Source organism: Sander vitreus, chromosome 4 (genome assembly GCF_031162955.1).
Source record: "Sander vitreus isolate 19-12246 chromosome 4, sanVit1, whole genome shotgun sequence".
NCBI lineage: Eukaryota > Metazoa > Chordata > Actinopteri > Perciformes > Percidae > Sander > Sander vitreus.
The window spans coordinates 15888031-15903086 of record NC_135858.1 but is presented as its reverse complement, the minus strand read 5'-3'; the positions used below and the strand labels follow the sequence as shown (position 1 = coordinate 15903086).

General features: G+C 38.8%; 1 protein-coding gene across 2 annotated transcripts in view; it reads right to left on the bottom strand.

Moving 5' to 3' along the window:
* The window catches only part of cadpsb (Ca2+-dependent activator protein for secretion b), a 65256-nt gene that overhangs the window by 8790 nt on the left and 41410 nt on the right, over positions 1 to 15056 (bottom strand). Inside the window, exons 12-22 of one of the 2 annotated variants that reach the window (XM_078248664.1) lie at positions 11589 to 11725; positions 11288 to 11475; positions 10427 to 10528; positions 10255 to 10318; positions 10018 to 10141; positions 4933 to 5039; positions 3339 to 3368; positions 2803 to 2811; positions 1175 to 1331; positions 936 to 1077; positions 34 to 195 (exon numbers count right to left, since the gene is read on the bottom strand). In XM_078248664.1, coding sequence (XP_078104790.1) covers positions 34 to 195; positions 936 to 1077; positions 1175 to 1331; positions 2803 to 2811; positions 3339 to 3368; positions 4933 to 5039; positions 10018 to 10141; positions 10255 to 10318; positions 10427 to 10528; positions 11288 to 11475; positions 11589 to 11725 — 1222 coding nt within the window. The remainder of the gene's footprint in view (positions 1 to 33; positions 196 to 935; positions 1078 to 1174; positions 1332 to 2802; positions 2812 to 3338; positions 3369 to 4932; positions 5040 to 10017; positions 10142 to 10254; positions 10319 to 10426; positions 10529 to 11287; positions 11476 to 11588; positions 11726 to 15056) is intronic. The other variant, XM_078248663.1, reaches the window with a different exon arrangement.

The following is a 15056-nucleotide window of genomic DNA, read 5'->3' as shown; positions in this document are numbered from 1 at the left end:
AATATTTCTAAAGTAAACTAGTTGAATACACACTCAGAGTCATATATAGCAGCCATCCATGACGGGGTAGAAAAGCTAGGCATTTGTGGAAGGTTAACTGATAGTCCTGCTACTGGCACTGGCAGATTTGGTACTTTGGGAATTTGGAGGTTCACATTTGGTAGATTCACATTGGGCAGATTACTTGTTAAACTCCTGCAGAAAAGACAGACAAAAAGAAAAAAAGAATCCATAACAGTGGTGTGGGAGTTGCAGAAAGCCATGTAACACTCATTATAAAAGTAACGTAAAATCTGAAATTAGGTGAAGACAGGAACATACAGTTGCACACATAAACAAGACTGACAGTAATAGTCAAAGACGCACATTATACAAAGACCTACAGAGTAAAGATGGCTCAGGATGCACACATATACTGTATTAAATGCAATGAGAGGGAGAAGCAACTTAATACTGAAAAGAATACACAAATAAAGACCAAAACCTTAATAAATCTTAAATATAATCTTTGCAATAAAAAATGCAAAAGTGTGAACGCCACAACAAATAAATTATAACAGCAACATAACATATTGGAGGCCCTTTTGTTTCTGGCAACATGTCAAAGCACACGATATGAAGGTTAGTTCACAAAACAAAATAGAGATATTAGGTGTTGCCCTGACCGCAATGTGTCGGAGAGAAATTGCTAAGACACATACATTAGTCAAAGACTATTTTCAGAATAAATAACCCATTTCTTTCAGAGGAAAAATAGGTTATTCAGCCCACACTTGGCTCAATCTTTAAAAGTGAAACTACAGGAAGCCTGGGTGAACATTACAGCTGCTCTCCCAGATTTCTCAGCCTCCGCGCAGTCAGTCTGTCATCGGAATATAAAAGCCTTGCATCGCCAACCATCCTACAGCCTAGCTATAAAGACAGAGGCTCCTTACTTTACAGGCTCCCAGGACTCTCGCTCAAATCCCTTGTGAATTGACTGTGCTATGGAGGACTCCATCAGATCCACATATCTAACCACCAGAGGAGCATACAGATCCTGAAGGTGTTTGTGGAACTTTCCATTGCACAGATGATCTGTGTAAAAAAAAAAAAAAGGGACAGAAAGACATTAGTGTCTTTGTTAAGGTATAAAAACACCTTAAGTGTCTACAAAATAAATGTAGGAGCTTACAGTCTGTCCGGAGGAAGTCGTTGAGCAGCTGGAACAGGGGGAAACTGTCCCAGCTCTCAGGGGACTGGATCTCCAGAGCGGCATCCATGTCGATGCCATAGAGGGCAAGGAAGTTTTCTGCATGTTCCACCATGAGGTCTGTCCACCATGCAAACGCCTAGAGACACAGCACGAGGGAAAGCAAACAGGCGAACATAGGTTCCAGGTAAGAGATAAGATGATGCAAAGACAAAAGACAAGGAGAGAATAATACACACAAGTGGAGCTCAACGGGTCTTAAAAGGAAATACCACTTAATGTGAGTATGCTCAATGTTTTGTTAATGTATTAAACATTTTGGGAAATATGCTTATTCGCTTTGTTGCCAAGAGTTAGAAGACTCTTGGCAACTGAGAAGACTGATAATTCTCTGATGTTTGTCCCATAAAATATAAAGCCACCTACCAGCACCTCTACAGCTCATTATTTTGCACGTTATATCTGGTTTGTGTAATCTGTATCATCTTTGATAAAAAGAACAGACAGATACTGTGGCGTGTGTGTGTGTGTGTGTGTGTGTGTGTGTGTGTGTGTGTGTGTGTGTGTGGGTGGGTGTGTGTGTGTGTGTGTGTGTGTGTGTGTGTGTGTGTGTGTGTGTGTGTTTTTCCCATTGCATACTCATAGAGATGTAATTCACTGCTCTTATTAATTAGGACTTAAACATGGAATTCATTGTAAGTAAAGAAGTGTATATGTAAGCAAAAATAATCACACAGTAAGTTATCATGCAAATGTTGAGCTCCATGCATGCTTTTCTCTTTGATGGGGTCCACCATTCACATCACTATCAAACCCATAGCCCGCTAGATGCGAATGTGACTCATGCACATCTTCGACTAGGCACACCAAAGACTGCAGCACACAGCAGCTCTAGTGTTGGAGTGTGTTCGTTCCAATTAGTTAAGTAAGTCTGAGATTCAGCTGACCGTTTTCTAGCACAGTCAGGATTTCCTCGTCCTTTGACAGCAGGAGTACAGTAGTTGCTTTGCTGGCAGTCTCGGCTTGGCTTATTTGCTTATCATTTATACTAACATATTGCCAAGTTTAATAAATTAAGCTTGGTCTTTCCAAATTATGCAGCATGCTTTATTTCTTTGACCATTTTTCTGTTATTTTCCCATTTGGCTTCACCACCACAATGGCAGTCAAACCTGACTTACCTGTCTACTTACCTGTCCATTCCCCAAATTAAAAAAATGCTTGACAGTTCTAGTATTAGAGAAACAGGCAGCAAACAAAGCTCTTCTCCATCACATTCAAGGAGACATACTCTTATTGTGGATGGGGGGAGGCATTAAAGGGAAGGACTGCAAAGGTTTCCAACATATGAGGGAGGGGAAAACGCTCAAAGGTCGCCAGGCGGAGTGGCCTCCAACCTTTGATAGAGGTTAAGGGACACATACAGGACCCTGAAAGCTCTAGGGAAGACCCAATGTTCAGCCAGACAGACTATAGTGCTAACAATGCAACCGTGTCAAGGGATCAATCTTGAGGGAGAGTACTGATGCTGAGGGGGAAGGAGAGGTGGCATCATCTACTGGACATGCACAAAGCATTATGGGAGTTTCTCATTCAACTTTACTACATACCTCTTTTCCCTGCTTGGACAGTCACCAATCATATGACAGTGAGATCACAGGAAGATGTACAGAACAATAATGTATTTTTGAGGCATTTCTCTTAAAAGGGGTTTTTAAACTAAGAATAGACAGCAGATAGGGATGGAAGAGAAGAAGCTGGGGAAGTAATGCTTGAACAAGTGCGGACTGTGAAATTAATAGTTGGATGGAGGGGAAACAAATGTTTATGGTGGATCAAACTTCAAAAGGTTCACATGGAGCATACTTTGGGAAATTTGCTGGTTCAGCATGCTTGGAGAGAAAGGAAACCTCTTTATGGCCCGATGAACATGCTTTATGATCACAATTATGTTGTGCAAGCTACAGTGCCTTTTAATTTATAAACATGTTTGCTCTCACTCCTATGCCTAAAACCCACCCATTGCTACAGTATCTATGAGATCATTCTCTGCCTAGAAAAAGTGCCTCTTGCCATAGTGGCGCACATGCCATACAGGGGGGTCGTGATGGGGACTGAAGAGGAAAAATAAATAAAAATACTGTACCGATTGATCTCCAGAACTTGTGACTGCCGCCTGTCAAGCATATTCAGAGAGATACAATAAATCTGCTTTATCTGTATATTCTAAGATCACACTGGATCACCTTCAGATCTACACAACATGATCATCATGCTTTCCTACCAGCTCAATGTTTATAGCAGCAAACAGGATGCAATTAATAAATATTTTCAGTGGTGGAAATGCTACTTTAGAAGTAAAATTAGAAGTTACTGCATTTCAGAGAGAAATATTGAACTTTTTACATTACATTTATCTGACTGCTATAGTTACTAGTTACTTTTCAGATTAAGATTTTGCATACATGAAACATATGAAAAGCATGCATTGTTATAGATTAAACTAGTCCTTTAAACCTTGTTTTGCTTGTAAACCCTTACAAAAAAGAATGTTTTAGATGTGATTGAACTTCCCCTCTAAACTTCCCAGGTGGTTTTAACTGCATAAGGCAGTGAAAAGGAACAATGATCTAAAATTTCACAAAAGAAAAGCAAAATAATAAATAAATCCAAAAAAGGAATACATATTTGTGTATCATACCCTTGTTTTATCTTCTTTACTGTTCCATTAATAATGTAATGTTATCTTCTCTCTCATTGATGCATCAAATGATATATCATTTATTTTCTCTGGAACATACCCTTTTACTTTTGATACTTAGTTCTGTACTTCTACCTAAAAGGTTCTGTATTCGACATTCAGAACATTAATATAGCAGCAAACTAATATTTGCTATGTAAAGATATAGTGGAGTAATGGCATCCTGAGCAGAGAATGAAGTCACACTCCCTCTGTGTGTGTTGTAATTCAAGCTTCTCTGTTCTAGTTCTTTGTTTTGATAGCTGGTCCGGCCATGCGCGCATGTTAGTGCATGTGAGTGCCTTGTGTGCAGTATCAGACGGCAAGGGTGGCAAAGAGTCGGTATTTTACATATTGGGGAATGGTCTGTGAGAGTCGTTTGGAGGCAATCCCCGCCCACTTCTTTATTCAGTATTTCAATTACAGCTCCTTTAAGGATTTTGAATGCAGGATGTTTTAATGGTGTATTACAACTTTGTTGTATTTGTACATTTACTTAAGTAAAATAGTTGAGTACTTCTTCCACCACTTGCTATTTTGCCTTCTAATTGTGCCAAAAGGAACCCTTTACAATTTTAAGAGAACGCAGAGGTTGTACGTCCTTGCCTTGTGTTTACATTCTGTTTACCTTCCTGCCTCCTGTTTATACTTGACTATATAAAATATTAAGATTTTTCAACGCTTTAAATGGCTTATGTAACATTGCAACACTGAGGAATGAGCTGTAAACAGAGGAAAGAACTGCAAACATTATATCATTTCATGTATAATTTACAGTCTCTGCTTAAACACGGTGCTCTGATTCCATGTAGCCTTGGTCTGTTGAACACCAATTAGAGCTCTCCTAAAGTATTTTTTAGTTACCCATAGATGAAAGCAGCTTTATTTATAGAAGGCTGGTGATAAGACTAACTCCCTGCTGAGGGGCGGAGTGAGATAAGAGTGAGAGTATAGAGGGAAAGTGTTTTGAGGAGGAGAGGAGGAGAGGGTTCTCACTCACCTCCGCATGGTGTTCCTGGTTCTGCTGGAGGACCTCTATGACTAACTCCGCCAGGCGAATTGTTTCCTCCAGCTTTTTGGCAGGCGTGACTAAGCGGCCTACGTTCTCTGAGACAAAAGGATGAGGATGAGGGATGTAATGGTTAGTCAAGCACAGAGAAGGATTCCAGGAGGATTTTTTATGACTATTCAAAAGATTTTTCCTGTCTATATTTTTGACCGCTTAATAAAAGTATAAACACAGCGCTTACACTGTGATGTTTATCTACCATACCCTCATAACAAGTAAAAATGTGTTCTCCTTTATTTGCATTTTGGGCTGCATGACATAAAGCAACATAACTAATGTGTTTGTAGGAATGTCAGATTTAAGTTGGAAGAGTATCAGGCACAACAATAGTGGCGTTGAGATGGAGGTGCAATGTGCCATCAAAAACATGCATATTGTGAAGCGGTACCAAATAAGCCATCTGTATAAGGAGCTGTCACTCAATGAACACACACTGTAAAAATAATTAATTACTTCTGTTTAAAGTTTTCCATTAAATTAATTTTAAGATTTTCAATTCCTATCCAAATATTGGTCTAATCTACTGTATTAGTGACTAGAAATCTTAGTTTTACTCACTACTTATATTGCTATAGAGTGGAATTTAAAACGGTAACAATAATTTCATCTATATATGTGTGGATATTTGAAATACTAAACAAAATGACTTTCTTGAAGCAGGTCCGCCTAGGGCCTGGGCAGCTGAAAATCTGCCGGAATGGGATGGGCGCCAGACATATCTGCTAGAGCAAATGTACCATGAGCTTGCAGATTTGTGTGGTTTCCAGGCTACCATCTTGACTCAAAACCATAGACTGTTATTTACAGTCTATGCTCAAAACACAGCAAAATGCATCATGGGTTTGGTTTATTCAATGCTTTAAATGGCTTATTCCTTATAAATCTCATAAATGAATAAACTAGTAACCAATCATTTAAATGAATTACAGGTGTGTTTTATTGAATATTTTTACAGTGTGATGGAGTTGGATTCGCCATCAACTTTAGTTTTGTGCACTAAACTGCTTTGGCCCTCTTTCACTTATAAACGGTCTATAATTTGCAAAAGCTCCAAATTACATGCTTGTACCTTCGCTGACAGAATGATCTGATAAGACAGTTAAACGTCATGAAATAGGATTATTCAAACAGTACAAATATGTGGAATGATATGCATGTTATTGAACATGGAACTGAATGGCTGCACAAATCAAAAGCACATATATAAAACAGTAGTGTTTTTTTACACTGCAGCTCTAAATGGGGGTCTTTTGTTGCTTTCACTAATATTATTATTATTATTAAGTAGTAGCATTTTCTCAAATATTCCTCAGGTATTTCTACTTAAGTCAAATGGAAACATGTATCTATTTTGGGGTCCTGGTTGTAAAATAGATTAAAGAAATCCTAATCTGCCACTTTAGGTTACGCTTTCCATCGTCAAGTAAAGTTTGTCATTAGGGGAAATCTGAGATATCTAAAGGCTCGAGATAATACTTAAGGCATTGTATTTCGGGACATTAAATCAACACTAATTGATGGATCACATGGATTTGTATCACAGTAACTATATATTCTGTGGTCATAATGCCCTGTGAATGTGGATCACTGGGAGCAGATCTAAAAATATCTTTGCTGGAGATATCCAATGTGTCTGACTACTGTAAAATATTGAAGGGCCAATTCACCAAAATTACATCAGACAAACAAGCTAAAGAAATACTTTTAAACATATACAGCCATGTAAATTGTTTCGGGTGGTGACAAACGTCTCAGTGACAGATATCTAAAACTATTTGTTGGTTGGATGAAAATGGCTGGTTGTACTCCAGGTTTTATTGAATTGAATGTGAATTGTTATATATGGGTTTGTGTGGTAGGCTTTTAGTTTTTGATTTTATACATTTTTATTATGTTTTATATAATTAACACTTAGATCTGTGTTTTCTCTGTTATACCGGAATACAGGACCAATTTCTGCTTGGGGACAATAAAGTTAAGTTGCAGTTGAAGTGTGAGTTGCAATAAAACCAAAACTATCTGCATAACTATATACCACGGAACTTTCTTTGTTTGCTCTTTTTTTGGAATATGGTTAAATTGACCCTTTAAGTATCTAATGTCTAATGTATGATCATATATGGTAATACATCTTTAAAATCTTTAGTGGTAATGTTTGCTAATAAGTGTTCCAGTTGATATTGAGGATAACATTAAAATGCTGCTTATGCCCTTCCTTCCCTTTTGACTTTAACATGTAAGCAAATATGTGACTTATTTTTTTTGTAAAAGATTGTATTACTCTATAATTCTTTAGGCAAAAATGTTGATTAAATTATTTTTTTTTAGCCATATGTTCTGTGAATACAAGCTGCAAAGAAATGCTAAATGCAAATGCAAAGAAAACTTCCAGAACAAACTAAACAGTATTTCATCTGCAATGATATAGAGTAAGACAATCTCCAAGTATTTAGTTTATACTGTAAAAAGAGATGCTTAAACATGCAGAGACATTTGATAACTTGAATGAGTTTGTATATTACAATGGTGTATAATATACTCTATGGAACATGTGCTACAGGTAAATTATGTGCACACATGCAGATGTTCTGTATCTATTCACAAAATGCATGTGTGTGGAGGGGTTAGGTCTCTGTGTGTGTGCATGTGCATGTATGTATGCACTGTGGCTAAACCACAAGCTAAACATGGGTTCACCTGGATCCTTTTGATCCTTTTGACCTTTCTCAACTTCAGCGAGAAAAAGAGAGAGAAAAGATAAAGAGGAGATGTTTAGAATTAGCACGGTTCTAAAGTTATTTTCACGTTTCAGGGGGGGGAAAGCTCAGAGTTGTTATTCATCACCATGTGACCCTTTCAAAAAATCTGCTGGGACGATTTCAGCTCCAGGGAGTGAGGTTTCTAGGCAACAGACAAACGTCACAACACATACAATAAAAACATAGAAACACTGAAATATAAGCCTGTGAAAAAATTGGAAATTAAAAAAGTGATAAGATGTTTGTTAACAAACAGACAAAGCTCAGACTATCATAAACAGGTAAGACACACAAACAGCTGCCAGGATCATAGACAGGACACACTGAGTGACTGAGCTGTGGAATCCATATACCCTACACCTTGACCTGTCCTCCCCATACAATAGCTCTGTCGACAGATGTTCCTTCACTATCTGTGGTGTCACGGTGAAAGAAAAGCCTACCTGTTTGGCCCAGCACACCACTGACACATGATCAGACCAAATGACTGGAGGAGATAACAATGTAAGCAATGTAAAAATGCATTCAAGTCAAAGGAATGGGCATCCAACCAAAAGAAAGAAGCTTACAGACCAGACTGCTCATTCATGTCCATCACAAACAGATGGTACTAAAAAAAGACCCCGACTGATTCAGTGTGGTACTGCTCAGATCTCTCGACTGGTGCACTCCCCACTCACTCTCACAGACAAAAGGCACAGATAAAAACAAGCATGGCAGGAGCAACATCTCTAAAGGAAGAGAAGAGGCAGAAGGGGGATGAGGTGACAGAGCGCTTACAACAAGAACAAGGAGAGAGACTGGGGAGAGGATGATGAAGGTACTCACGGATGGTTAAATCCATCACTTGAGACGCCAAGCAGAAGACAGGGTGCTCAAACATTTCCCTCTTTTTTCCTATAAAAAAGGATCGGGGCATGCAAGAGGCTGGGGTCAGAGGTGGGAAGGCTAGAGGTCAGAGGGTGATGGGAAGAGGGCTGTCCAGATGAAAACGACATTCTGTTGGCCAGGAGGTAAAGTCAAATGTTTGGTTTATTTCGAAACAGGCACCTCACAAGGACAGTGGAAAGTAGATTCACATACATGGCAAGATAGTAAGGTTTGGATCCTTAGTATCTTTAGCACCCTGAAGGATTTCTTTTAAGGCATAAACAACATCAGAGTTTTCTATGTAAATATGCAAAATGCATGTCAATGCATTCGACAGGGAATACTGGAAGAAAAGACACAGCGAGGGAGAATAAGACATTATAAAATGTCTTGCCATTTATGTCATTTTTGATATGTAATCCATGCCAATAAAGAAAGGCCATGTTGTTATGTCTCAAAGCACATGCAGGTGGCTGATGCTGGTTTGTAGGTGTTCAATCCCAGCATTCCTTTGGTTAAAAGCCACTTATCACATAGTCAAGAGGTAAAATAAAGTGATAAATGTGGCAAAGCCCACGACTGGGAGAGGAGAAAAAAGCAGAGCAGGGAGCAGGGAGGGAGAGGAAGATAGTGGTCTTCAGCAAGAGCATAAGCTAGAGGTGAAAGGAGAGCTGCTGGTATTTCAAAGCAGGGGAGTAAAGGGGGGCGGGCAGAGTCAGCTGGAAGAATCAGAGAGATAGGAGCTACAGTAAGAGGAGTGTGCATCGACTGGGAGCAGGGAGTCAGTGAGGACATTCAGTTTAGCTGAACTCACAGTCCAATCATCAAATGTCAGAGGCCGGGATACTACATAGCTTGAATGGTCAAGGCAAAATTAGAGATCAGCACATCAACAGATTTCAGGGCTTTGGATTTGAATGCATTTTTACTCACACACCTCTACACAAAAGCCAACTTGATCTACAGAACAGCACAGAGCTAAAGCAGGCCTGAAACAAAGGAGAGAGTTATTGGACTGAGAGACAGAAAGTGACCAACAAACTGTCACAAATAATTTGGGATTTGGACACAAATATACCATATAAGTGACTTCACCATGTGAAAATAAATAAATAACAGTGACAATCGCATACTGGAGTAAGAAAAAGGACATCTGGGAATATACGTTAAGTCCATTGTGTAAAAGAAAAAAGTGTCTTTACCTATTTTTTGCACACACAACCACAGGCTGAGCATTTCAGTCTGAAACCATATATGGTTAAATGACTGCATTGCATACACTCACATATTAATGACCAGTATGATTTTTTAGTGTATGTTTTTTTTTTTATCATATCATTAACAATCTGGCAGTCATTATGCAATGTTGTTGTGTGTTTTTGGTTACCTTCGATTGTAGCATATTCTTTAATCCGCTCGTAGTTGAGCTGAGCGGCCTGCTCCAAACATTTGCGGATCACTCCTTTAACTTCTTCTTGTGGAACTGGGGTCACAATGTCCTTCATCAGGACCTACAGGCCACAGTGAAGAGGAGTTACTGTATGTAACCTGTTTTTATTACATCACAGTTGCTGTTTCATGGGGTATAAAATGCTTTTAAAAATATATATATATATTTACAAACCCTCTCCAGCAAAGATAAAGTGGCCTTCAGTGCTCCCTCTGGACGACCGAAGGGGAAACAATATCTAAAAGGGAAGATGTAGACAGAAAATGTAATAACAGTGATAAAATACAGATAGGCATAATGTTTTATGACTTTTGTGGTTATGTGCTGTTGGCGAGTCGGCAGTCACCTGAAATTTACAATCTGGTTTTCCAATATCACACGCAACCGCTCCTTGATGTCTTCAAAACGCTCCTTCTCATCCACTTTCACTGTGCTCAGCCCGTCTGGCCTATAAAGGATCACACCCACATACTTTAACCCAGCTGAAACCCTGCAGAGGTTCACGTTATGCAACCTCTCATCTGAGTCTGACAGGAGCAAAAGCAAAAAAACACCGGCAGAAAGCTTAGAGCTCCCAAGGAACTGACAAATTGTGTGAGATTTGTTTCTTGAGTTCCCTTTGTTACACATAAAAAAATGACAATGTCTCACCTTTTTTGCCCTTGGCAGAGTGGTATTTTGGAATCCTTTCTCTTTCTAAACATGAATATGCGTGCTTGTTTAGAGGCAGTGCGAGGATCTGGGCTTTGGGAGCTCTTTGGGGACAGTAGGGCCTCATAGCCCAGCGGCCCCCAGTAATTGCTGCCCTCTCTGACTTTAACGGACGCATGGGAGGATGAATAATAATGACAGTAAGAGACTATGCCAACAAAGGACAGAGAGAAAAGAAAACAAAGAAACATGGTAGAAAACAAGGAAATGTGTAGAGATATACAATGGATTAACAACATAACGTGAGACAAAAAGTTGCAAAAATTTAACATAAATATAAACAAACATAAATATGACAAAATTACATAGATGGAAGACAAAAAATGCCTAGGATGCCTCTGATAAGGCTGACTTCTCTATTCTGTTCTTGTCCAGTGTTTATGGAGATTTACTGTGCCCGCCTACTCTGTATCAGTTTGCCTAAAGGAATACAATTTATATTGTGATCTTGTTTTTACAAAGCAAAAACATTTTCAAAGAAGGGATTAGGGCACACCTGTTCCCATGGACATGGGAGGCACAAAAAGCGAAGCTGTAGTGAAGAAGAGTGGGGTCAATAATAACCCCACTTTCTGCTCTTTCCAGTAGATCACGCAGGTAACACAGATGTCTGTGACAACCTCGAACTCCGTTCCTGGCACAATACTCATCCAAGACAAACACCTGGCCTGGGCTAAACCATCCCTGCACAATGCAAACACAGATGGGGATTGCATTACTGTGTATCAACTAACAAAACCAGCTCACTGCCATACGTTTATTATGTGGTGGCGTTATAACGGGCACAAGTCACTTACCAAGCAGCAAAAGGTGTCGTTGAGCCTGTGATCCAATGTGAGCCGCTGCACCATCTCAAAAAGCGAGGCGTGGTCAAAGCTACAGGGGTTAGCGGAGATAAACTCATCCATTCCGTGTTTCTGAGCTCTGTCAGCGTCTATCCGTCCAACGGCACAGGGAAAAGAATACGGTTCAGAGGAGAAGACATCAGTGAGGAAAAGGCAAACAGAAAGTCTTGGTCACAACACAGAAACAACAGGGATTTTTTTTTGCTACTTCTAAGGGCAAATTATAAACACTTACAGCTTACATTGTCAACTTGCATTGTGTCAGACAGCGTAAAGAGATTTAATGTATTGGTCGATAAGATTCTATTGATCTGAAGCTGAGCTCAGAGGCATGAGTGCTTCTATTTGTATGTGCATGCAAGAATCTTTGTATGTCACATTCCCTGATGTTTTGCAGGGCAAATAAATATTTAAAGATCCAAAAAGTGCTACTTAGAATTAGATGCATTCTTCTGAATGTATTCAATAGATTCTGCCATTCACGATTATTGAATGTCACTCAGGTCCTGACAAATATTGGGACGTGTGCTAATAAAAAAGAGAGAAATATGGCAAAAGAAAAATTCATCTGAACACACTGTAGAGATACAGTATAAAGTGCTAATTCAAGAAAAACTGTAAAAAAGTAATCAAGATTTGCAGATTTTTCTACAGTTATGGATCATCGGAAGTCATACTCTGAGATTGTTATTGCTTGTTTCGCTTTATAACTTTTGCCATCAAAAGGACTTTTAAAAAACTAAACCTGCTCTGTGAAATTCAATGAAGAAAGAACATTAGTAACATCAAAGTGTGTAAAAAAATGTAATGAAACCATGATGAAACTCAGTAAATATGGGTGATTAAAACATAGTGGAATAATAAATATTTTACTTCTCTAAACCATAATAGATAACATCTACTAACTAAACTGACCATACTTTCTTGTACTCTATAAATAACACATCTGTCAGAGACAAAATGATGGGGATGAGGATGATTTAAAATAGATAAGAAATGCAGTCATGTCATCGGTGTGAGTGACAGGTGTCATGTCCATGAGACACTGACATGAGTGATGATGATTTGGGAGTGTGGGTGGAAAGTAGAGGCCTGATCTTGGCTGGGCAGAGCCGGGGCAACGTATAGAGCAGAACTTAAATCTGTCAATCTCCAATTCAGTGAGAGGTAACGGGAAAGGTTGTAATACAGGTGTTAAACATTCAGTGAAATTTGCTTTAAAAAAAGGAACCTACAGAGGGTTACACTTCAGGAAATTAGCTTGTTATTAAACTCTAATCTGAGAAGGAAAACCTGTGAGACAAAAATGTGGACGATGGAAATAAGAGATAGTTCGAGGAAGAGTGACAAGACAGGTAAAGTAAGTCATAATGTAAAAGAGCAGGACAGTTAACACACAAGGGCTAGAAATACTGAGAAAAGACAGTAAATGGCAATAGAGGTGAAGCCAGTGCTGGATGCTGAGACAGTGTCAGGATGAAAGAGGATTTTGTGAGTAAGACAACCTTTTAATGGGACAATAAGACAGTGGTGCTGGATGAAATTGATGACCACAAGAGAAAGATTCACTCAGGACCAAGCTAAAAAAAAGTGATGTTGTGGATCAGTGTTAAGATAGAGAGGTACATCCAAAGAGTGAACAGAAGTGTGTGGGCTATATCTCCTTTGGTTGGATTAAATGAGGAAATGGAGTCCAGAATGCTCTCAATACTACAGTAACATCATCATAACTTACAATAATAAAGACTTCAACCATAAATAAAATTCCCAAATTCCCAAAGTGAATAGGCGAGTACTTTTGCATACATATCTAAATTATCACATGCTGGAGAACAGTATGACTTTTCATTGAGCTTTTAAATGTCATGCACATCTGCAGACCCATTTTCAAATTTGCATTTTTATCTTTTTTGGCATTCCGTTTTTTTTCTTTCTTCTACGCATTTGCAAGTTGACAATACTTGAATATGTGGCAGTGTATTCATGATCTCTAGAGCACACTAACAGGCATACCACTACCGGAGAACTCTAATAGGGTAGCAATACAATTTGGTGCAAGTACATGGATAAATAGCATGAAGCCGACAGAGGCAAAACTGTATCATTCTCTGGGAGATGGGGGAAATGGATAAAAATTCCTGTAATTGTACAAAAGTGTGGACACATGACACAGGTGTTCTCCTATTCAGGCAAACAAAGGGCAGTCAAAAGAAATCAAAATGAGATCTCTCCTTTCTGGAGGTGTCACACCGGTCTAGCTTCTATCTACAGTACAGGCCCATCTACTGAGGTGGAAGGGGGGTTCCGGAGTATTTTATCGCAAGAAGGGGCGGCATTAGCTACTCCTTTTCTTTGGCATTCAGAATACTCCGCATACATATTTGCCAACTCTCATTAAGAAAAGTTTAAAGAAAAAGAACTAAAAGCATTTGAGCCCTCTGAAGTAAAGCATAATAAACACTTAAGACGTGTCAAAACAGATTTCACCCATGCATGAAATATATTTACAAAAAATAACTGCATCACAGACTGCCATCATTATTCACACTTTATCTACACTTCTATCTTTAAATAAATCTATATAAACATCTGTTATTTAATTTAACTGCAATACAAAAATCAGCAGCTTGTTTTCAGCTCTCAATTGATATTACTAATAATACATTTACACATGAACTCTTTCTCATAATATAATAATTTTGTACTTGCTTTGTGTCATATTTTTATCATTATATTGCTTTACTCTGAGGGATCCAGTCACCAATATGAATAAAGAGAGAAGGCAATTATGCAGTAACAACTATAATATCAACTTGAACCATAACTGAGTGAAATAATAAGCTTTTTCGAATAAAATACATGCATCCTATACTGGCACAAATGGATGCTTATGCTTTGATCCTCAAGTTGAGGTTGTAATAAACAAAAAAGTTATCAGCTAATTTCTAAGACATGAGGCGAGACGTGAAAAAGGAGAAGAGGGGAAAGAAGAGAGAAAGAACGTTGCATTTGTCAGATAATCAGCGGGGATTATCTGAGCTGTGCCGGCTACAGGGAAGCACTTACCCTTGAGTCCAGCTAGAAGACAGCAGGGTAAGAAGGGACAAACCAGAATAACATAAAGACTAGCAACAAGGCTGGAGGAGAGCAATCACGAGAGACCCTGACCTATCAGCTGCATTACTTAAGAAGGGTACAGGCAAAGCATGAAGAAGAAAACACAACTCAAAAACAACAACCTATACCAACATGAGTTTGTGGGCGGTGGTGTGTGAGTACATGTGAGGATATGTGAACTTTGACAACGGATGTTGAGAGGCATATTAGAGAGAGAAAGAAGGAGACAGAGAGAGACAGAGAGACAGAGGGAGGAAGAGAAAATTTACGATCCTCATCACTCTGCTGCAGTTTATTTATTTT